The following is a 23,511-nucleotide window of genomic DNA, read 5'->3' as shown; positions in this document are numbered from 1 at the left end:
AGTGGCTGAAAGCAGATGTTTGTGAAGAACAGGAGAACAGAAAAAGAGGGAGGGAGTGATATTTCCTCAGAAATAATCTCCCAGCCTCCAACCATTCACAGCTCAAAGACTCAGTGAACCAGAGGTGCTGCTTGGCAAGAGAAGAACCCTGAGTATTTGACACAGGGCTTGAAGACCAGAGGAGTTGTTTTCTATAAAAGCAACAAATTCTTTATAATCCTAGATCAGCTGGAGAGTAGAAGGTGGAACTGGATGTGAGAAGGTCCTGAAGGGCTGGGAAATGTCAAAAGAGTTGATGGAGGCTGCTGGGATGATTGTGTAGTTTTGTTTTGTTGCAAGCTAATTCCTCCTTTATCTGAAACCTTTTTTTTTTTCCTTCCATGGAAAGGTACAAATTTTAGGCTTGAAAAATTCTACAATGCAGAAAAAGGATGTTTGATGGGGAGTGATCAAGGTGGGGACCACAAGGAGCTGAAAGCAAAACCCAGGAGCAGGTCACTTTGGAGACCTTTGCCACTCCCGTGTCCAATATGCCCAGGGGACAATGACATTATCCACTTTTTTGGGGGTTTCATACATCAGCAGAGGGTAAATTTAAGAAGACCTCCCTCTCCTGCCCTTTCTAACTGCAGTGTCAGGCTCAGTGCTCCAGACAGTTGGCATTTGCCCGCTGGAAAGGGTACCTATCATGCAGAAAATGTATCATTTTGTTAACAATCTGATGGATGTGGTTTAGAAATAGCAGCTTGATGCAGTCTGACCATTACTAACCTTTTCTCCTTTCTCCCCAGGGATTCCCGAGGCACCACTGTCCCCTGATGCTCCCTGCTCACCCTGGAACAAGACAAGATAAAATCACGGCCAATGGGAACTTACCAGCTGAATCTTGCAGAGGTGGTGAAGGGATCCCCATATCAGTGTCCAAATATCTCCACCTAGACCTATGCTGGAACAGAATCTCAGAGTGCACTGGGTTGGAAGAGACCCTCAAAGGTCAACTTGTCCAACTCTCCCTGCTATGAGAAGGGACAGCTTTAATTAGATCAGGTTGCTCAGGGCCCCATCAAGTTTTGCCTTGAATATCTCCAGGGATGGGGCTTCCACCACATCTCCAGGCAACCTGTTCCAGTATTGCACCATCCTCATTGTGAGGAACTTCCTCCTAATAGCCTATAGATACAGGCTGGACATCTCTACGTATAAGTCTAGAAAGACCCTATTTGTGCCCTTTGAAAGAATTAAGCATGTTGTAGAGGTGGATTTGAAGCATCTACAAAGCTTTTGGGGAACCTTTCACCTGTAGGCAGATGCATAAAAGTAAGAAGGGCAACAGAGCTGGTGAAGGGTCTAGAGCAAAAGTCTTATTAGGTGTGGCTGACAGAAATGGGATTGTTTAGTCAGAAGAAGAGGAGGCTGAGCTCTCTATAGCTGTTGAGACCTTACTTGGAATATTGCATCCAGTTCTGGGCTCCCCAGTTCAGGAGGGACAGGCATCTACTGTAGAGCCCAACAGAGAGCTACCAGGATGATTAAGGGACTGGAGCACTATGCTATGAATAAAGGCTGAGAGACCTGGGGCTGTTTAGTCTGGAGAGGAGAAGACTGAGAGGGGATCTAATAAATGTATACAAATATCTGAGGGCTGGATGTCAGGAAGGAAGGGACAGCCTCTTCACTTGTGCCCTGAGATAGGACAAGGGGCAATGGATGTAAACTACAGCACAGGAGGTTCCACCTCAACATGGGGAGGAACTTCTTCACTGTGAGTGTCCCAGAGCACTGGAACAGGCTTCCCCAGAGAGGTTATGGAGTCTCTGTCTCTGGGGACTTTCAAGACCCATCTGGATGTGCTCCTGTGTGACCTGTGCTGGATTCTATGGTCCTGCTCTGGCAGGGGAGTTGGACTTGAAGATCTCCAGAGGTCCATTCCAACCCCTAACATCCTGTGATCCTGTGATGCAGCTCTCTGAAAGGAGGTTGGAATGAGGTGTGGATTGGTCTCTTCTGTACCATATCAGATGACAGATGAAAGGAAATGGCCTCAAATTATGCCACGAGAAGTTTAGGTTGGACAGTAGGAAGAATTTCTTTAGTGAAAGTGGTCAGGAATTGGAACAGGCTGCCCAGGGAGGTCACCATCCCTGCAGGTGTTCCAGGAAAGTGTGGATATGACACTTGAGGACCTGGTGGTGTTAGGTTGATGGTTAGATTTGATGATATTTTCCAACCAAAACAATTCTCTAATTCTATAATTCAGATACTCACCTTTGGTCCATCTGATCCATCTGATCCTGGGATCCCTGGTTTTCCAGGACTGCCAATTTCTCCCTGTGGATGAAAAAAGCAGTGGATGGGCTGTAAGCACAAACAACCCCTAAGGCGTTGGGTCAAAAAAGACAAGTGCGTGCTGCTTGAGTGTGTAACATGATGACACTTCTGGTAACAGAAGGTCCAGGTACAGGCAAAGTCTTAGCTTTAAACCAGTTTAAATTTTAGAGTTTCCTAGTTCCAAGCCCACCTACATTAAAGTAGGTAGGAAATTGACTGAGCAGTGCTTCATTTACCCAAAGGACAATATTAATAACAATAATAATAACAACCCATCCCACTGGTTCAGCTATCAACAGTTCCCTTGCTTCTTATCAAGCTTTTTGAAACCCTTCATAAAAGGGCCATTAAGGGGCATTATCTCTGTTTACAGAGGAAGGTCTAATGGTGCTGACAGTCAGAGCAATGTGCCCAGCAGGAATTGTTGAAATGAGTCCAGACAGTTGCTAAGACACAGACCAGGAAGGGATTTGGGCAGGGTCTGGCTGGTTTTTTATTTTACCCCAGATTGTCAGAAAGGTAGAATCTCAGAATTGTTTTGGTTGGAAGAGACCTTTAAGGTCACTGAGTCCAACTGTTAACCCAGCACTGCCAAATCTACTGCTAGACCATGTCCCTCAGCACAACATCTACATGAAATCCATCCAGGGATATGATCAACCTGGTCTCGTGGAGGATGTCCCTGCTCACTGCAGGGAGTTTGGACTAGGTAACCTTTGGAGGTCCCTTCCAACCCAAATCATTCTATTATTCTGTGAATCTCTAGTGACTCCACAACTGCCCTGGGCAGCCTGTTCCAGGGATTAGCAGCATTTTTGGTGACAACTTTTTTCCTAGTCTCCAAACTAAACTTCTGGTGCAAGTTTCCTGCAAGCTTTAAAACCATCTTGTCCATGGCTACCACTCTGGATGGCCACACCTCCCTCTATTGCAGCCTCTAGCCTCACATTACCAGAAGGGACTTCTCCTGACAGAGTTAGGCTGGCTTCTTCATGCATGATGCTATGGTGGGGATGAGAGGGAAGCAGGACTGGAAAGGGGGTGGCTAGAGCAGGATGGAAAACTGGTCTCAGCTCACCTTGATGCCTTTGGCTCCAGATGTGCCAACGTGTCCTGGCAGCCCTCGTAAGCCCTGAGGATGGAGCAGATGATAGATGAGGTTAAATCAAGGCAAAGGCAGGGAAAAGGAACTCTTCATGTGCATAGGTTTGACACCAATGTAGTGCTGCAAACTTTCCCCTTGATTGCCCTGTCCTTCCTCATTGGCCTCATGGAGCCTGAGCTTTCTTCTCACTTTGTCCCAACATTCATTTGAGATTGAAAGGCTTGAGGGATTGAGAGCAGCTCTGTGGACAAGGACTTAGGGGTGCTGATGGGTGAAAAGCTGGACATGAGCCAGCACCATGTGCTGACAGCCCAGAGCTAATCTATCCTGGGCTGATCCCCATAAGTGTGGGTAGTAGGTGGAGGGAGGGGATTCTGCCCCTCTGCTGTGCTCTGCTGAGACCCCACCTGCAGTGCTGGGGTCAGCTCTGGAATCCTCAGCACATAGACCTGTTGGAGTAGGGCCAGAGGAAGCCAGGCTGAGGGAGTTGGAGTTGCTCAGCCTGGAGATGAGAAGGCTCAAGGGAGACCTTTTTTGGTGGTCTTTTGGCCTTTCAGTGCTTAAAGGGAGCTGATGGTGTCAGACTTTTTATCAGGGCCTGTTGTGACAAGAGAAGGAGTGATGGTTTTGAACTAAAAGAGTAGGATTTAGAGTGAAGAGAAAGAAGATATTTTTATGCTGAGAGTGGTGAGACCCTGTCCCAGGTTGCCCAGAGAGGTGGTAGATGTCACATCCCTGGAACCATTCCAGGTCAGGTTGTCTGGGGCTCTGAGCAACCTGCCCTAGTTGCAGATGTCCCTGCTGAGTGCAGGGGTTTGGACTAGATGACCTTGAAAGGCCCCTTCCAACTCAATCCATTCTGTGATTCTATATTTCTATTTCACAAAATCCTGGAGTGGTTGATTTTGAAAAGGTACTCTGGAGCACATCATGTCCAAGTCCACTGGCCAAGGAGGACCATCTAAAGCTAGTTGACTGTGACCGTGTTCAGACAGCTTTTGAGTATCTGCAGTGATGAAGAATTCCCAGGATCTCTCCCATCTCTTACCTTTGCTCCTTTCTGCCCAATATCACCAGTGGTCCCAAGGTCACCCTTTTGTCCCTACATTAAAAAACAAAAAGACAAAACATGTCATGCATGGCCTGACAGGTGAAGAATGCAGCCCTTCTGAATAGCATCACCTTGCATTTCTGTTGTGCTTTTAACCACCAAAGACTCCTTGAAAATGTGCACATCATAGAATCCTTTAGGTTGGAAAAAGACCTTTAAGATCATTGAGTCAAACTGGTGAGCCATCATGGTCACCTTGTCAGAAATGCAGCCAGCTCTGGGCTGGGACAGGAAATGACTTTGCAGAAGCTGACTGTGACAGAGCTGCTAGTGAGTGGGACGAAAATGCCATGATGAGATGCCAGAGAGTCTGCAGCTTATGCTGGACAATGTTTGGAAAGTGACCCTTGAGGCCCTGTGTGTTGGAATGAATGCTACTGAGCTTTAGGAGCCAATGGGGTGACAACAGTCTGTGGAAATGTTAGATAGTCTCTCTCAGCTCTTTTTTGTTGGTCACTGCTGTGGAAAATTGAGTCTAGATCCTTCAGGCACTACCTACACAATCTAGAGGATGTTCTTTAATTGCACTGAGAGCTTCCTTTCTTGCTCTCTCCCCAGATTTTTCCACTGTTTGTTTTTTCTCCCATAGGAAATTAAAAGGGAAAAAACAGCAGCAGATTTCAGCTTGTTGCTAGAAAGCAGAGTTCCCACCAAACATCGCTTTGAAGAAGTGTTTTCATGAATAAGGAGTCAAAGTCCCATCCATGTGCAGGAACTTGTTTGAAGGCATGGGGACCATCCTGCCATGACAGAGAACCAGCTCATCCCAGGAAGGTCAAGTCCATAAGGGCTTCAGTAAATGATTGGTTTTTTCCTTCTCTCTCCATCAGACAGGTCAGCATTGAGAAGCACTGGACTTAGTACATGAAGGAACTCAAAATCTGGGCCTTGGTAAGTAACAAAGGAAAACACATGCTGGAAAACATGGGAAAGCTTAGAAGTCCACAGCTAGAGACTCAGACAGATTCTCTGCTGGCATACAGAGAATGGTTCCTTCTGAAAATGAAGCCACTAGAGACTTCTTAGGAGGTTTAAGGAGAGTTTTCAGTTCTCTTTTGGAAAGACTCACCCTGAGCAAAGACCTGACTCCAGTAATGAGGCAAGTAGGTGTTGAAGGAGAAATGAATCTGGGGTGAAGAAAGGCACAGAGTTCCCACCTGCCAGATAAACCATATCCTTCCCTGCTACTCACCGGCTTCCCCTTCTGCCCTTGAAGACCTCTGTCACCCTTGACCCCCTTGCTTCCATCTTTTCCATTGAGACCTGCTGCACCCTGCCAGAAGGAGGACAAAAATTAATTTCTTTGTCAGGTCTTGGAGGCAAGAGAGCTGAGGACAGTCAGCAGGATGGAAACTCAAAAGTAAGAGCCCAAGTTGCATAGTCCTACAGCTAGAAGTCAGAAGCTATCCTAGGTGTAGCACCAAGACCTGAGGCTGGGATTTAGCACCCAGAAAAAAAGAGGTGTGTGGCACCTAGGTCTTAGGCCAAGACAATGTAGGTGATAACAGCTGTGGTTGAGAGTAGGAGCAAAAACATTAAGCAACATCATACTGTGAGTGACTTAGAGATGGGCACAGTGCTGGTCACTGGGTCTGCGGCTTCAGACCCAGTCAAAGGGCTGGAAAGCAGCTCTGGGTGGTGAACTTCGGTTTGGTGCATGAGAAGAATCATGGAATCATTTTCCTTAGAAGAGACCTATAAGGTCATCAAGTCCAAAAATTAATGCAGCACAGCCAGGTCACCACAAAACCATGTCCCTCACCACCACATCTACAGGGCTCTTAAATCTCTCTAGGGATTGGGACTCCACTGTCCTGGGCAGCCTGTTCCAGGGCTTGACAACTCTTTTGGACAAGAAATTGTTCCTCACGTCCAACCTGAATCTCCCCTAGCACAACTTGAGGCCATTTCCTCTTGTCCCATCACTTGTTCTTTGGGAGAAGAAACCAACCCCTACCTGGCTCCAGACTCCTTTTGGGGAGTTGTAGAGAGCCATAAGGTTTCCTCTCAGCCTCCTTTTCTCCAGGCTAAACAATTCCTGTTCCCTCAGCTGCTTCTCACCAGACTGGTGCTCCAGGTCCTTCACCAGCTTCATTGCTCTTCTCTGGACATGCTCCATCACCTCAATGTTCTTGGAGTAAGGGGCCCAAAACTGAACCTAGTATTTGAGATGTAGCCTCACCAGTGCCCAGCACAGGGGACAATCCCGTGCCCTGGTCCTGCTTGCCACATTGTTTCTGATCTAAGCCAGAATGCTGGTGGCCATCTGGACACACACTGCCAGCATCCATGCATGGGATTTCTCATAGCTGCAGTTCAGACAGGATCTCCCATCTAAGGAGTTAAAAGCCAACAGAGACATCCTCACCCAGCTCAGACTTGTGGGCAATGCTGGACAGAGGTTCTCCTCTGAGGCATCTTTTTGCCACACTTTGGAGGTTCTCAGTGGAGACACTTTGCATGGAACATCGAAACCACTGCCAGAACTGGGGTCTCTTTGCATGGGGTCTCCTACTCTTCTGGAGCAAATTAAAGCTATTCGAAATGCCCAATATTTTTTCTTTTCCCCCAGGGCTGCCACAGTCTACTCATCCATTCTGTCCAGTTTTGGTGGCAGTTTTCAGAACCTGGACATGAGGTAAACTTGGATTTATCTCCACATGAGACACTGATGTCATAGGGCTGAGCTCACTCAGATGAGAATCAATTTGCTGTTGAAGCAGAGCAGAAGATGAACAAGCAGCATGCTCTCCTTGGAATTAATTTGCAGTAGGATGCTGAAAGGAGACACCTTTATTAAACTAAAAAGAAGAATTAAAAAAACAGCCACCGGATTTGTAGGCCAAGCAGACTCATCACCTCTCCAATTTCTCCTCCTCTTAGTGATGAATGGACACTTCTAACATGGTCATAAAAATCATAATCATGAAATGGCTTGAGGTGAAATGGAGATCACCTAGAGATCACCTAGTTCCACCTTCTGCTGCCATGGGCAGGGACACCTCCCACTACACCAGGTCCCTTAAAGCCGGTCTGGTCTTAAACACTTCCAGGGGTGAGGAGCCCATAGCTTTTCTGGGCAACCTGATCCAGTGTCTCACCACCCTCACAGTAAGGAACTTCTTCCTAACATCCCATCTAAATCTACCTTACTCTAGCCTCAAACCATTGCTCCTTAACTTACCACTAGAAGCCCATGTAAAAAGTCCCTCTTCAGCTTTCTTGTAGCACCCTTTGGGTACTGGAAAGCCACTGCAAGGTCTTCTTGAACAGACCCAAATCCCTCATCCTGTCCTCACAGGAGCAGTGCTCCAGCTCCCTGATCATCTTTGTGGCCTCCTCTGGACCCTCTCCAACAGATCCATGTCCTTCAGGTGTTGGGGGCTTCAGAGCTGGACACGGTACTCCGGGTGTGGGTCTCACAAGGGCAGAGTAGTCATGTAGCAAATTATTTGTCATGGCAATAAGCTAGCATCCTAAATACAAAAATTCAACTCCTCCTCAGGGGAACACATTGCTTCTTCAACCCCCTCCCCAAGCCTCAGCACATTTTACATCTCAGAGTAAGAAGAGTCTTTGAGAGTCAACCAGGTGCTCCTCCATGGCAAAGTTCACCTTCCAGCATTGCCTATGCTGCAGACACAAACATCTCATTTAAGCTCTTTATTTACTAGCAACTGTTTGGTGACATGATCAATAGAAAGTTCCATCTGAGGGAGTAAATGGACCATGAAACTCCACACTCACTAGTTTGCTGTTTGCTAGGACAGATTGCTTGCCTAGAGAGCAATAAACCTCTTGGCTTGATGCTTAAATCTCACAAGCCCAGGCATCAAGTGCCTGGTTGTTTTGAGATGGCTTTGAACTGGGAATAGATCCACCTGCCCAGAGATTTATTTACAGACCTGTGTCTAAGGGGATCAGATAAAAAGCTAAGCACTGCCTGATCCTGAGGGAACCTGACAGTAGTTAGAGATTTCAAGGATCATAGAATCACAGAATACATTGGGTTGGAAGGAACTTTTCAAGGTCATCTAGTCAAACACCCCTGCATACAGCAGGGACGCCTGCTACTAGAGCAGGTTGCTCAAAGCCTCAAACAACCTGACCTGGAATGGTCCCAGGGATGGGGCATCTACCACCTCTGTCGGGAACCTGAACCAGTCTGTCAAGCCTTCAGCATAATATTTTGCTTCCTTCTCTCTAGTCTAAATCCCCCTCTTTCAGCTTCAAACCATCACCCCTTGTCCTGTCACAACAGATCCTGCTCAAAAGTCTGTCTCCAGCTTTCTTATCGGCACCTTTAAGTAGTGAAAGGCCTCAGTAAGTCTCCCTGGACCCTTCTCCTCTCCAGACTGAACCACCTCATGTCTCTCAACCTGGCCTTGCAGTAGAGGGGTTCCAGCCATACCACCATTTTGGTGGCCTCCTCTGGCTTTTCTCCAACAAGTCCATGGCTCTGCCATGCTGAAGGCTACAGAGCTGGACCCAGCACTGCTTTTAGTTGTCAAGGAGAAACCTTTACTCGTTTTCCTGTGCTTCACTTCCTGCCCCTTGTCCAACGCTCATCTCTTCTCTCTGCCTGATGTTGTGAGAGGCTTCTTGCCTGGTCACGGTACGTACTGGTAGCTGCAAGACAGATGGGTCTAAGCCATGCCTACTTGGTCCAGCAAACACAAGCAAGTTTTTCTTCTGGGTCTTGTCTCACTACAGGTGGACTCCTATTCAATATAGAATAGTAGAATTGTTTTGGTTGGAAAATACCTCTAAGATCATTGAGTCAAACCATCAACCTAACCCCACCATGGCCATTAAATTATGTCCTGAAGTACAACTGAGCCATGTCCCAAAGTGCTGTGTCCACACATTTTGTTTAACACCTCCACGGTCTCCTTATTGTGGGCTGAAGAAACTTTGCCTTATGTACTAGAAGGATAGTAATGAGGCTTGGAAATGACAGCAGGTCTGTCCCTGCTTCAGCTCAGGGTGAAGTGGGTCAGAGAAGTGATGCTTTTCAGAGGTCATCTGCACCCAGGACAAAAAGAAGATGGAAGAGGAGGAAACAAAGAACGCAACAAAGCGAGGATGAGGAACACTTTTGAGCACAAGGTGAGGGAAAGAAGCTGAAGGGAAATTTGTTCCTTCTGTGCTACCTTGCGTGTTCTGCCAGGCAAATAAAGGCTGGGCAATAAAAGCTAGTGAAATGGACGTTTAAAGGTAATTACTGGTGGACTACTGGAAATGGCTCTTGCTCTTTGGTTCTGTTATTAAAGTGTTGCTGGAACAGGCTTCATTTAACTGCAAAGACACCAGGTACCACGAAGGCACTGTAACGCAAAGGCTTAGTCATAAGTCCTGAGTGACGCAAAGATGTCTTTGAGGAGCCAAGGATCTCTGCTTCCAGACGCAAATTCCTGCGAAGATTTGGGCTGGAGCCAGGGAGGAGCCTGCCTTGTCTCCAGGCTCATCATTTCCACTCAGATGAATGAGCTGGAGGATTAGCTGGGTCACTCTGGGGAAGTGAGAAACCCATCAGGAGAGGCACTGGCCCAACAGCATGCCCCAAGAGGACTAATCTGTTTGAATCATAGAATCACATAATTGTTTAGGTTGGAAGAGACCTTTAAGATCACCAAGACCAACCATTAACCCAGCATTGACAGGTCACCACTAAACCAGGTCCCTCAGCACCACATCTGCATGGCTTTTAAATCTCAGCCCTGAGCAGCCTGTTCCTGTGCTTGACAACCCTTTTCAGGGAAGACATTTTCCTGACTGTCCAACCTACACTTTCCTTGCTACAGCTTGAAGTTGTTTCCACTTGTCCTGCCATTTGTTACTAGGGAGAAGAGACCAACCCCCACCTCACTCCAGACTTCTTTCACGTAGTTTTAGAAAGCAAAAAGGTCTCCCTGGAGCCTCCTTTTCTTCAGGCTCAACAGCCCCAGGTCTTCAGCTGCTCCTCACAGGGCTTGTTCTCTAGACCCTATGCTAATGTATTTCCAAACTATGGTGTAGGCTGGTAAAAGGTTTCCCACCTCCTGGGCCTCAGCGTTCAATATTTGATGGGATGATGCATATTAAATAGCTGGAAGTCTCAACCTCAGAGTTTCATCTATGTTTCTGTCCCTTCCCTGCTGTGCCTTTTGTCTAGACTGTTCTACCCACAATTATTTGCTGCAATCCTGAGCATCCTGCCCCAAAAACCCTTTCTAGGTGTGGGAACTGCCCCTAGTCCTCACAGTCATAATAGGCACTCCTTCTCAGGCACTACATCTCGAAGATGGGTCAGCCTGATGCCTTGCTGCAAAATCTCTGAGATACCCTAAACAGAGATTTCCACACCCTGCCACAAGATCTGGCTGACTAACTTCCCTTGACTCATCAGAAGTACTCAAGACACCGTCCCAGGGCAAGAACTTCTTGGGAGCTGACTTTTTCTACTTTGAGTGGCTTGTCAGAATCCACACACTACCCTTCCTCTCCTTTGGCTTGAAATGGCTCATACCTCAGCAGGCAGGAGAACTGGGATACCATGTGGGTTCTCCTAAGTCTCCATGCAGCCAATGGAGGGAGGTAGGACTTGTTGATACCTCTTTAGGGTTGTCTACCCACCACATCTATGTGAAGATGTCCTATAGTTTTCCTATCTATGGTAAAGTAAAAGTCCTGCTTATAACCATCCTCATGCCTACTCTGAGGACATGCTCTTTCACTCACACTCTCAATGGTCAATGTGGACTAAAAATCCTGGATTTCTTCCCCTCACTCACATGCTGGTGGCTTTGTTCCATCACTGGCTTTGGCAGATGAGGAATGCACAACAAAGGATGCATAACCCAGCCCAGCGGCGAAGAATGGAGCACATCTGAAATCATTATGAGAGCGAAAGCAGAAGGTCCAGGGAGCTGGTAGGTCTCCCACCCTCCAGGTAAGTTGAAGCAGGACACCTTTGGAATAAGTATGTAGCTGTGTGGATGAATGGAATGGAATGGAATGGAATGGAATGGAATGGAATGGAATGGAATGGAATGGAATGGAATGGAATGGAATGGAATGGAATGGAATGGAATGGACCAGACAAGGTTGGAAAAGACCTTCGAGATCATCAAGTCCAACCTATCACCCAACACCATCTTATCAACTAAACCATGGCACCAAGTGCCTCATCCAGTCTCCTCTTAAACACCACCAGTGATGGTGACTCCACCACCTCCCTGGGCAGCGCAGGTTTTATCACACAGACTCTGGCTTCCTTGGTTATAGGGCAAGGATCCACAGGCTGCTGACCAAATATAGTGCTCAGCTCACAAAATGAGGTGAACAACATCTCTGAGCTCCAACTTGTACACCTAGTGAAGAAGCCTGCAAAGTAGAATGGAGATGGGTGAGGAAATGGAAGCTTCCATATCTGATCAAGATGATGACTCAATAGTCATAATACAATCTGAAATATAATATAGAATGGTGAAGCATGCAGGAGTATCAACTTTAAAGAGCTCATTGCTCAGGAAAAGGTGGTATCTTGAACATCAAGAATGCACCTATTTGCCCTGAGGTCTAGTTGTAAAGTGAACCAAATCCATTGAAATTCTCTGGGTGTTGACACAAACGTCCTCAGCTTGGTTAGGCATTCCTGTAGAGCAGCAAATCAAAAGAGCACATGGGTGAGACTTTCCATGAGGTGCTTAAATTACTCAGAGTGAATTCAGAAGGACAGAAAAGGGGCCATCAGAATGTTTGCAATGAGTTGGTGGCAATTTGTGGATTATGACAGATGGAATTAAGAGGGAGCTGAAGGAAAATGACAACTGTTACCTTTAAGAAGTTGCACAGGACAGAGTTGGTAGAGGTAAACTGGGCCAAGTAGTGTCTGTCTTCAAGAACAGGGGAGAGGACGACTTAGGGATGATATATGAGACAACAGAATATCAAAGTATCTGTGAGCACTTGGAAGATAAAGCGAGATCTGGGTTTGTGAAGCAAAATCACATCAGGTTGTTGCATCCTAATATGTCTGAAACAGATGATGTGAGTTGTGATCTAAAAGTACCCTACAGCTGCCAATAAACCAAGTCTGAGCCTGGCTTGCTCTGACGTGAAAGGGAACATGGCAAACATCTAACCTAAGATCAGATGAATTTCATACAGGCTACAGTACATCACAGCTCTTCCCACAAGGGCACAGCTCTCATCTGACTCTTGCAATTTTAGAAATTCAATGAGTGCCCAAAATCAAGTTCTATTATCTCACTCTAGCTCTGAGCACAGCTCAGATAACATTAACTTGAACCAGCAGAATCCTGATGTATTTCCAAGAGAAAGATGACTTAGCTTTCCTCCAAGATTGGTTGACGAGATACCACTTTCTGGTGGTTCATTGGTTTAGGTGCTGATGCTTGTGGGTGCTAGTAGAAAACAGCACATGATTCAACCATGACTGGATGGATGGTTGCTGGCCAGGATGGTGGAGTCCGCTGTTCTTCCTTTGCACTCAGCAGCCTCAACATAGAATCATAGATTTGTTTAGGTTGGAAGTCATTGAGTCTATTAACCACTGACAGGTCACCACTAAAGCATGTCCCTCAGCACCACCTCTACACAGCTTTTAAATCTCTACAGGGGACTCCACCACTGGCCTGGACAGCCTCTTCCAGGCCTTGACAAACTTTTCCATGGAGAAACTGTTCATGTCCTAAATCTCCCTCAGCACAACTAGAGGCAATTTTCTCTTGTCCTATTGCTTGTTCCCTAGGAGAGAAGACCAACCCCCACCTTACTTTAACCTCCTTTCAGGTAGGTTTACAGGGTGAGAAGGTCTCCCCTCAGCCTCCTTTTCTCCAGGCTAAACAACTCCAGGTCCCTTATCTGCTTCTCACAAGACTTGTGCTCTAGATCCTTCAGCAGCTTTGTTGCCCTTTTCTGGACACTCTCCAGCAACTCAATGTCCTTCTTGGTGTGAGGGACCCAAAACTGAACCCAGTATTTGAGGTGTGGCCTCAACAAGTCTTCAGTCCTGCACTAGTGCTGGTTGTCACCTACAGATTCAGATCTTCACTACAAAGCAATAGTTAACATTCCTATGATCCAGTGCCAAGGTGTGGTGATCCCAGATGATGAGATCTTACAGCATGTTGACAAAGTGCTCAGAAGGTTGTTTTACAACCAAGCAGGGGTTGAAATAATTAATTGAATGAGGGTCACCTTCTCAGTGAGCAATTACCAGTCTGGATAATGGGCTTGTAAATAGTTACCAAGCCATGACCTTTAAACAGTGGGCAGCTCTGAAGGGCTGTGGAGCCTTCACAGCAACAGAGAGCTGCTGAGAGTCCCCCACTTATGCACATAGAGGCATAATTAGGGAATAGGTTAAAATAAAATATCAATATTTCTTGTTGCAATAAAACAATTAGGGTGCAATATTTCCATGTTCATATTTCCATGACCTGAGAAAAAAGCCCCAGTCCCCTTTTGGTGTTCCCTCCCCCTCACATACCTTCCTTTCCCAGAGGAAAATAAATCAAAGAGGACTATTTCCATGTTGGATGACCCTGGAGACCATTTTTCACTTGTGGTTTCTCCCAAGTGAATTGGTGAAGTTTCAAAGACATGTAAACACTTCTGCAAAGAAAAAGGGCTCTTCTCTTTCCCCCTCCCAGCTTGTCAGGAAAAAAAGTGAACTCCAAGATTATCCAGATCCTTCAGCACAACTGTTTTCCTTCTGCTCAGCAACGTGTACCCACTGAGCTCTGAGAATAGCCACTTGGAGTCCAGTCCCTTAAGGACATATCCATTTCCCATGGGATATGCAACCTACAGTCACAATTCTTAAGCCATCTCAACATGGAACATCATCTATTCAGAGAGCCATAGAGGGGTTTGGAAGGAGCCTTTGAAGGTCACCTAGTCCAACTCTCCTGCAGTGAGCAGGGACATCTGCAACTAGAGCAGGCTGCTCAAAGGCCTGAACAACCTGACCTGGGATTAGTCCAGGGTTGGGGACATCTACCACCTGGCAACCTGGTGAGCAACCTGGGCCAGGGTTTCACCACCCTCAGCATAAGAAATGTCTACCTTATATATAGTCTAAATCTCTCTCTTTTAGTTTAAACCCTCCTGTGCAGAGGTCTCCAGAACTTGACAGAATACAATAGAATTAACCAGGTTGGAAGAGACCTTTGAGATCACTGAGTCCAACCTATCATCCAACACCATCTTATCAACTAAACCATGGCACCAAACACCCCATCAAGTCTCTTCCTAAACACCTCCAGTGATGGTGACTCCACCACTTCCCTGGGCAGCCCATTCCAATGGCCAATCACTCTTTCTGTGAAGAACTTCTTCCTAACCTCCAGCCTAAACCTCCCCTGCTGCTGCTTGAGACTGTGTCCTCTTGTTCTGGTGCTGGTTGCTTGGGAGAAGAGACCAACCCCCACCTGGCTACAACTTCCCTTCAGGTAGTTGTAGACAGCAATAAGGTCTCCCCGGAGTCTCCTCTTCTCCAGGCTAAGCAACCCCAGCTCCCTCAGCCTCTCCTCATAGGGCTGTGCTCCAAACCCCTCCCCAGCTTTGTTGCCCTTCTCTGGACACGCTCCAGCAAGTCAACATCTTTCCTAACCTGAGGGGCCCAGAACAGGACACAGGACTCAAGGTGTGGCCTAACCAGTGCTGAGTACAGGGGCAGAATGACTTCCCTGCTCCTGCTGGCCCCACTATTCCTCATACAGGCCAGGATACCATTGTTTTGAAAGGCAGAGAAACATGTTCCAACTCACAGCAGAGCCTGGCAAACCTGGTTCTCCTGGGTCCCCCTGCAAGGAAAGCAGTGATGAGTTACCATGGTGAAGAGCTGCATTCCCTCTGAAAATGGGGATTGGTGTAGGATATAACTACAGATGAAGAAGAGGAAATAAGGGGAGTTTTGGGGTCCCTTCTGCAGAAGCAGCTCGACTGGGGAAGTAGAATATCTCAAACATCTCAACTGGGCAATTGAATGGAGCCCTGCATCTCCACTGATTGTAACTGGATCTTAGAGAGTGGTTCACACCTCACACTAGACTACCAACATTAAAATGAGTCATTATTGGCTGTTTTAACCCAGGAAAGGTGGCAGAGCTCTCTGCTGCCTCAGAAAATGGGAAAATCTTTAGGGCTCTCCTGGAAAAGTGCAGCTGCTTCTGCTCTCTGGTAGCCCTATAACATTTTCATCAGCAACTTTGGTGAGGGAATGCAGGATGGGGCTTCACACATCAGTTCTTACAGGGGGACACCTTAACACAGGTGGTTGCCCTACTCACCTTCTGTCCCACGGGTCCTCTTGTTCCAAAAAGCCCCATCACTCCCTTGGAACCAGTTTCACCTTTGGCTCCCTAAAATTCAAAAACCCCTTGTTAAATATACTTTGAGTACCTACCACTCCTCCCAGTAGAAGAACCTGTGGAGATGTGTGACTGTTTTAGGCTGTGCCTTTAAGAAAGGGACAGTTACTGGAACATGCTGGCGGAATGTTTTGGTATCAAAATGAAAACATGATATTCTAAACGAATTTAATTGGTAGATTGGTAGAATGCAACTTTAAATGTTTAGCTTTAGTTCAGTTTGAATCTCAGTCAGGTCAGTCTGTCTGTTTCAGTCTCTCTGAGCAACAGCTGTGGTGGACGGAGTTGACCTTGAATTAACTGAGCTAACCAGGTAAGAAACTAATTCTTGCACACGCTCTGAGCTAACAGAATTTCCTCCTTAATAATTACATAGAATACATAGAATAAACCAGGTTGGAAGAGACCTTCAAGATCATCACGTCCAACCCATCAACCAATCCAACACCGCCCAAACAACTTACCTTTTCTCTCTCTAACCCTTTTTGGGGAAAAAAGGGAGGTAGGGGGAGAAGGGAGGTACAGCTGGGGGGGGGGACCCCTCTTCTTGGAGGAGGGAAAGGTGTCCTGTATTACGTTCTTTGCTGTATATTTCCTTATATCATAATCTGCATTTCACCCTGCTTGTAAATATAGCTCATATTCATTTCTGCTTCTCTGACTGAGTTAGCCGTGGTTTCGTTGTGTGTGGGAGGGAGAACTGAACTTTCTCTCACCACCACAAGATGGCAGAGAGGATGACAAAAAGTAACTAGTGATAGGGAAGAAGTCTGTCAACCGCACAATGGCTTGGCAGAAACCGCAGTGAGAAATCCTGAGTTGGTGCCCGACAATGGAGACTCAGAAAAAACCAAAACCCAACACTGCAGAAAAGGGCTTCAAAGCCACTAGGTGAGCTGCCCTCTTGCATAAACTCAAGTGTAAGACCAATGGATTTATTGGTGGTAGAGATATTACCCTGAAGCTCCACCCAAAGTCACTCAGATGTCGGTCCAAGAGGTGTTCTTGCCTTAGGAGATACTCATATATCATTTGTTTATTAGAAAGCAGTCTGACAGATACAGAATCATGGAATGGTTTTGGTTGTGAAAGACCTCTAAGATCATTGACTCCAGCCATCAAACTAAGACAGCCATGTCCTGAAGTGCCATATCCACACATTTCTTGAACACCTCCAGTGACAGTGACTCTACCACCTCCCTGGGCAGCCTGTTCCAATGCCTGGCCACTGTTTCAGGAAAGAAATTTTTCCTAATACCCAACCTAAACCCCCTCTGGTGCAATTTGAGGCCATTTCCTCTTATTCTATACCTGATATTAGGGAGAAGAGGCTGACCCCACCTCACTACAACCTCCTGTTAACCTCCTTTCAGGGAGCTGGAGAAAGCCAAAAGGTCTTCCCTCAGCCTCCTTTTTCTCCAGGCTAAACACCCCCAGTTCCCTCAGCCCCTCCTCACCAAACCTGTTCTCCAGACCCTTCACCAGCTTCATCACCCTTTTCTGGACACACTCCAGCCCCTCAATGTTCTTCTTGGAGTGAGGGGCCCAAAACTGAATGCAGGATTTGATGTGTGACCTCAGCAGTGTCCAGTGTAGTACCATGACCACTTCCCTTCTGCTAGCCACGCTATTCCTAATCAAAACCAATATACTGCTGGCCTTCTTGGCCACCTGGGCACACTGCTGGCTCATAGTCAGCCAGCTATTGACCAACATCCCCCAGGCCCTTTTCTGCTGGGTAGCTTTCCAGACACCACCCCAGGCCTGTAGTGTTGCGTGTAAGGGCTTCAAGAGTGGTACCACCCATGGGAGCCTCTCCATGGGTTTCCCTTATAGGGGGATCTAATCTGTGCAGTCAGTTGCAGCCAGCTACTTCACAAGGAAGATGTCCACATTGGGTCAGGTAGTTTCCATTCTGAACTACAGAAATAACTGAGCTAGATGTCTAGCTCAGACCAGGATGCTGCTGTTGTAGATACTTTTATTTATTCACCAGAGTCTACATCCTGGGTCACACTTGTGGAGCAAAAAGCATTAATGTCTTATGAAAATAGGTCTGATTAGTACATGGAGATTTAATCTGTGACTCAGACTGAGAGTGGGAGTGTTTGCATGTCTCCTCTCATGGACCAGTGATGGGCTGAAACCCGAGACCCACAAGGTCCTCTCAAAGAACAAAGGAAGACAGAGGAGCAGGAGACTCACTGCCACCACCGAAGAGACATCCCTGTGTGAGGCACAGAAGAAGCAACCAAGCCTTAACAAGGACTGCAGGGTTTGAAGTAGCATGGCTAGCTCTTGGAGGGTGAGGGAGATGCAGGACTCCTCAGCATTGCAGTAATTGAATAGTTGCTTTCCCCAGAGTGGTCCTCAGCACCACATCTCCACAGCTTTTCAGTCCCTTCAGGGATGAGGACCCCAGCACTGCTCTAGGCAGCCTGGTCCAGGACTTGACAGCCCTTTTCTGGGGAGGAAATTGCTCCTCATGTGGAAGCTAAATCTTCCCTGGTGCAACCTGAGACCATTTTCTTATATCCTATTGCTTGTTCTTTGGAAAAAGAGACCAACACCCACCTGGCTGTAACCTGCTTTCAGGGAACTGTAGAGAGCCGGGAGATCGTTGGTCAGCCTCCTTTTCCCCAGGATAAACAAGAGGAGCCCAAAACTGAATCCAGGATTTGAGGTGTGGCCTTACCACTTCCCAGTATAAGGGCACAATCCCTGTCTTGGACCTGCTGACCAGACTATTGCTGATCCAAGCCATGATGCCATCGGCCTTCTTAGCCACATGTTGCCTCATCTTCATCCAACTGTCAACCAACACCCCCAGGTCCTTTTCCTCAAGGCAGTTTCCAGCCACTTTTCCCCAAGCCTGGAATGTTCATGGGATCATTGTGATTCAAGTGCAGGACACAGCCTTGTTGAGCCTCATCCTATTAGCCTCTACCCACTGATCCTGGCAAGATCCCTCTGTAGAGCCTCCTGACTCTCCAGAAGATCACCACTTCCATCCAACTTAGTCATTGATCACTCAGATCATTCATAAAGATATTAAAGAGAACTGGTTCCAACACCACATCCAACTGGCCACCATTTACCATAAACTAGACATTTATCTTGTTCCCAAGCCCCAGCCCAGCATCCTCCTCTGCCTTTTTGTGTAAAGAGGTGGCCAAGTGTGTCCTTGCACTATGTTTTCCAGCAGACACACGGGAAGGAATGATGCAGAGATACCAATCTCTTTCTCATGCTATCAGTGAACTGTTGCTGTCTCTCTCAGCTGCATCAGGAGGTTCATACCTTTTCTCCTATAGGTCCATCCTCTCCCTTCTCCCCTTTGTCTCCATCAAAACCTGGCAGACCCTGTTCACCCTGAAAGGTAAGACAAGACATTAGTGGACTGTGCCTCTCTCCTGGGAAGGACCCAGCTTTCAGTCACTGGTTCTCAGTGTTTATTGCAAGCTGTGGCTCAGTGCTGACGCTGCCAGCAGTGGGGAAGGGACATCTTAAAAAGCCATTGAGAACCAAACTTACAGGATCTCCTTTACTGCCTTTATAACCTTGGGGTCCAAAAATAGTCATTGGCTCACCCTAGAGAAAGGAGACACAAAGAGATGTAGACATCTAGCGACACATGGACTCATGGTTCACACTGGATGGAACCACACTTGCTATGATGGGCAAAATTCACACACCTGCAATGAAGGTAAGCACTTCCCAAACTGTGGCCCACATGCTGGTGAAGGCATGCATGCTCCACAGCACAACATCATTTGTTGAGATTAGTTGTCCTTGGGTAAAAGCTGGATGATGAACATACACAAAACCCCAGTTAGATGATGGCTTGGGGAACCTGGTCTGGTAGGAGGTATACCTTCCCATGGGGTTATAACTCAAAGATCTTTACAGTTCTTTCTAACCCAAACCATTCTATGAGTCTATGACCTATAAGAAGTCCTGAGGTTTGACAGTGGCCTCTGGCTCCAAGATATGTTGGGCCTCACTGGCATTATCTCAGTCTAGGTATCATGGCTGGAAATAGAGCTGTGCATAGCATGACCCCCAGGTTCATTTCCTGATCCAAGGCTGGCAGCAGTGGGACAGGTTCACATCTGGTGGCTTGACTCCTCCATCACTCTTCCCAGGCACAGGAAGGAGTGGGCCATAAGCAGGATGCTGAACGTGTCTGCTTGTGGTGTCCTGATTTATGGATACAGAGTTGGAGCTAAGGAAGGGGAGTGGCACTTGGGTTACCCCTCAGTGGTAGTTTTTGGAGGGTCAGACATACAAACATTAATTCCAAGAGAACCAGTAGCTACAGGTGTGAAGTGACCTTATGGACACATCAGTGCCAAGTATATTTATCAGCTCAGTGGCTGAGAAGGGACATTTTGCTCCTCAAGGAGTAAAGAAGCTATGACAAAGCTGTTCCCATGCAAGGAATGGCTGTGCTCTGGCAAAGCGACGATTGTCTCTCCAAAGTGGGGATGGTGATGCTGTTGGTAACTCAGAGGGAGGAAGACACTTTCTAATGGGCAACTGTAGTCCATTTGAAAAATACTCTATTTACATTCCCTGCTCAGGGGAGGACTTGTTGGAATCTTCAGTCAGTGCTCACCAAAACAGGACAGTCTTTTTGGGTTATCCAACCATCACCACGGGAGTCCAGTCAAGTTCTAGCATACTATAACCTCCTGCTTCACTGCTCTAGGGTGTCTCTGCCCCGGAGGTTATATCTGGAATACTAGGCCCAGTTCAGGGCTCCCCAGTTCAAGAGAGGCAGGGAACAACTGATGAGAGGCCAGTAGAGGTTATGTAGATGCTGAGGGGACTGAAGCATCTCTGCAAGGAGGAAAGGCTGAGAGCCCTGCGGTTGTTGAGCCTGGAGAAGAGCAGCCTGAAAGGGGATCTGATCAGTGCTCAGCAAGAGCTAAAGGGTGAGGGGTAAGAGCATAGGGCCAGACTCTTGTCAGTGGTGCCCAACTACAGGACAAGGGGCACTGGGCACAAACTGGAACCCAGGAGGTTCCAGCTGAACATGAGGGAAAATTTCTTGACTTTAGGGTGCTGGAGCCCTAGAACAGCTTTTCCAGAGAGGCTGTGCAGTCTCCTCTGGAAACATTCCAAACCCGCCTGGACCTTGCAATCCTGGGCAAGCTGCTGTGAGTGACCCTGCTTTAGCAGAGGGTTTTGGACTAGCTAATCACTAGAAGTCCCTTCCAACCCCTACCAAGATGTGATTCTGTCTGTAACAGGATGGGGTGCAATCAATTTTGGGAACAGAAGTGGCAATAAAGATCCTGCTGCTCCATCCAACACTCAGCACAATCCCTGGTATTCCCACAGTTTCTCCTGTATTGGTCAAGGGAGAATCAGAAAGTAAGTTAAGCTGCAATCATGTGGAACAAACCCAAGCCAATTATCTCCCCCTCCTTCCCCATTTTATCTCACATTCCACCTAATGTTTTATTAAGGTATTCCTTGGAAAACACATTACACATTCCTTCAGCCTAGAAAGTGATTTTGGGGCCTCTTCACGAAGCAGATTAAGAATTGATCTGCCTCTGGAGTGAGTCTCCTTTGAAAGTAGCTTCCTGGGAGCCAAATAAGCTTTAATCATTTAGTACTGGATGACTCAAAGGTAGAATCATCTTGTAGGTTTTTCTAAAACTCATTTTCTGGCCTTTCAGCTGGGAAGAAAGTTAACAAAACACTGGGCAGAAGTTCAGCAGTTTCTCTGCGTTTTCCAGAACTGCTCAGGGAGTTATTTTCACATTATCTGCTATGAGCCCATTCAGGTTTTTTAAGATTGGGGTCTTCTGTGAGGTGAGTTGATTACACCAAAAAACCAGGGGAAATTTTCTTCCTCTCTTAATTCACAGGAGGCATTTTTTGTGCCCCAGTAAATAGTTGCCAAAATGGTTTTCTTTGTTGCTGTTGTTTTGTAGGATCTCGTCAAAGCTGTCACACAAGAGCTCCACAAGAAGCAGTGTGTCCAGTGCAGGGATTACAGAATGGTGGGGTTTGGGAGGGACAGCTGGAGATCATCCAGTTCAACCCCCCCTGCTAAAGCAGGGACACTCAGAGCATCTTGCCCAGGATCACAATGTCAAAGTGGGTTAGGAATCTCTCCAAAGGAGGAGATTCCACAATCTCTCTGGGCAGCTTGCTCCAGCACCCTCACAAAACAGAATTTTTTCCTCATACTCAGATGGAACCTCCTAGGTTCCAGTTTGTGCCTGTTGCTCCTTGTCCTGTCACAGGGCACCACTTAAAAGAGTCTGTCCCCATCCTCTTGTCCCCCATCCTTTATCTATTGATCAGCACTGAGAAGGTCCCCTCTCAGGCTGCTCTGCTGCAGGCTAAACAGCCCCAAGAAGATCTGAGAGCAGCCTTTCCTCCTCACAATGATGCTCCAGGTTCTGCAGCATCTTTGTAGGATGACACTGACAAAGTGGACTGAAAGTGATGGAGTCTGCTGAGAATGAGGGCACATTTACATGTTGTCTTCCACTACCTAAACAGGTGGACAATGTAGAAAAGGTGGGTCCAGGCTCTTTTTGACAACATGCAATGAAGATGCAGCAAGAGAAACCCCTATTAGAAAGAAAAATGTCTTCAGCCTGGAGGGGGCCAGATGCCTGAGCAGGGACACAAAGAATCTCACATTAGGCCCTGAGGTTCAAATCTTGAAGAGTTCACTGGCAAGGGGTCTTGATTCAGACACATAGATGGCCCTGCACACCACACCATGGATTGAGGCAGGAATTAAAGTCCTCTTCAATGAAAGGCATTTGAACCTCATCATCTGGGAACCTTGTTCAGTGCTCCAGGTTGGGTGGGCTACCCTCACTCACATCTTGATATGAGAATTGCAACATTACAAAGTCCTCAGATATTTGAAATCACGCAAAATACATTTTTACCTCTACCCTGTGAGATCCCTGACTCCATTAAATAACTGATCAGCTACTCACTGGTAACTATCAAATCTCAAACCCCTTTCACTCCATCTACCACAGTATCACAGTACATTAGAGGTTGGAAGGGACCTCAAGAGATCGAGTCCAACTCCCCTGCCAAAGCAGGATCACTTAGGGTAGTCTGCACAGGAATGCATCCAGGTGGGTTTTGAAAGTCTCCAGAGAAGGAGACTCCACAACCCCCCTGGGCAGCCTGTTCCAGTGCTTAGACACCCTCACTGTAAAGAAGTTTCTCCTCACAATGAGATGAAACCTTCTATGTTCAAGTCTGAACCTGTTGTTTCTTGTCTTATTAGTGCACACCACTGAAAAGAGATTGGCAATGCAGTATTCTATCCCAAGTGTCACAATCTGGAATGTCCTTACTCTTTCTCCCTTGGGTCCCAGAAGTCCTCGATCGCCCTGAACACAAGAAGGAAAAAAACCACACAGTGAGTTATTCCCTTTCAACTTGCTCTTCCTGTCTTGTGAGTGGTGAACTTCACTACTCACAACTCCAAGCCACTGAGATCTATCACAGCTGGAAGTCAGTTCCTCTGGGCACTCTACAAAATGATTAGCTTACCACAAGAGGTTGTGTGCAATGAGAATTTATTGTGTTGC

At 46.9% G+C, this 23,511-nt stretch overlaps 1 protein-coding gene across 1 annotated transcript in view; it reads right to left on the bottom strand.

Annotated features, from left to right (window-relative positions):
• LOC104300065 (collagen alpha-1(VII) chain-like) overlaps positions 1 to 23,511 on the bottom strand; it is a 142,318-nt gene that overhangs the window by 16,493 nt on the left and 102,314 nt on the right. Inside the window, exons 62-71 of the mRNA XM_054177846.1 lie at positions 23,275 to 23,310; positions 19,460 to 19,516; positions 19,226 to 19,297; positions 15,845 to 15,916; positions 15,323 to 15,358; positions 5,737 to 5,817; positions 4,482 to 4,535; positions 3,407 to 3,460; positions 2,266 to 2,328; positions 772 to 834 (exon numbers count right to left, since the gene is read on the bottom strand). Coding sequence (XP_054033821.1) covers positions 772 to 834; positions 2,266 to 2,328; positions 3,407 to 3,460; positions 4,482 to 4,535; positions 5,737 to 5,817; positions 15,323 to 15,358; positions 15,845 to 15,916; positions 19,226 to 19,297; positions 19,460 to 19,516; positions 23,275 to 23,310 — 588 coding nt within the window. The remainder of the gene's footprint in view (positions 1 to 771; positions 835 to 2,265; positions 2,329 to 3,406; positions 3,461 to 4,481; positions 4,536 to 5,736; positions 5,818 to 15,322; positions 15,359 to 15,844; positions 15,917 to 19,225; positions 19,298 to 19,459; positions 19,517 to 23,274; positions 23,311 to 23,511) is intronic.

The sequence above is a fragment of the Dryobates pubescens genome, chromosome Z (assembly GCF_014839835.1).
Source record: "Dryobates pubescens isolate bDryPub1 chromosome Z, bDryPub1.pri, whole genome shotgun sequence".
Classification (NCBI taxonomy): domain Eukaryota; kingdom Metazoa; phylum Chordata; class Aves; order Piciformes; family Picidae; genus Dryobates; species Dryobates pubescens.
This window is presented reverse-complemented; position numbering and strand designations above follow the sequence as displayed.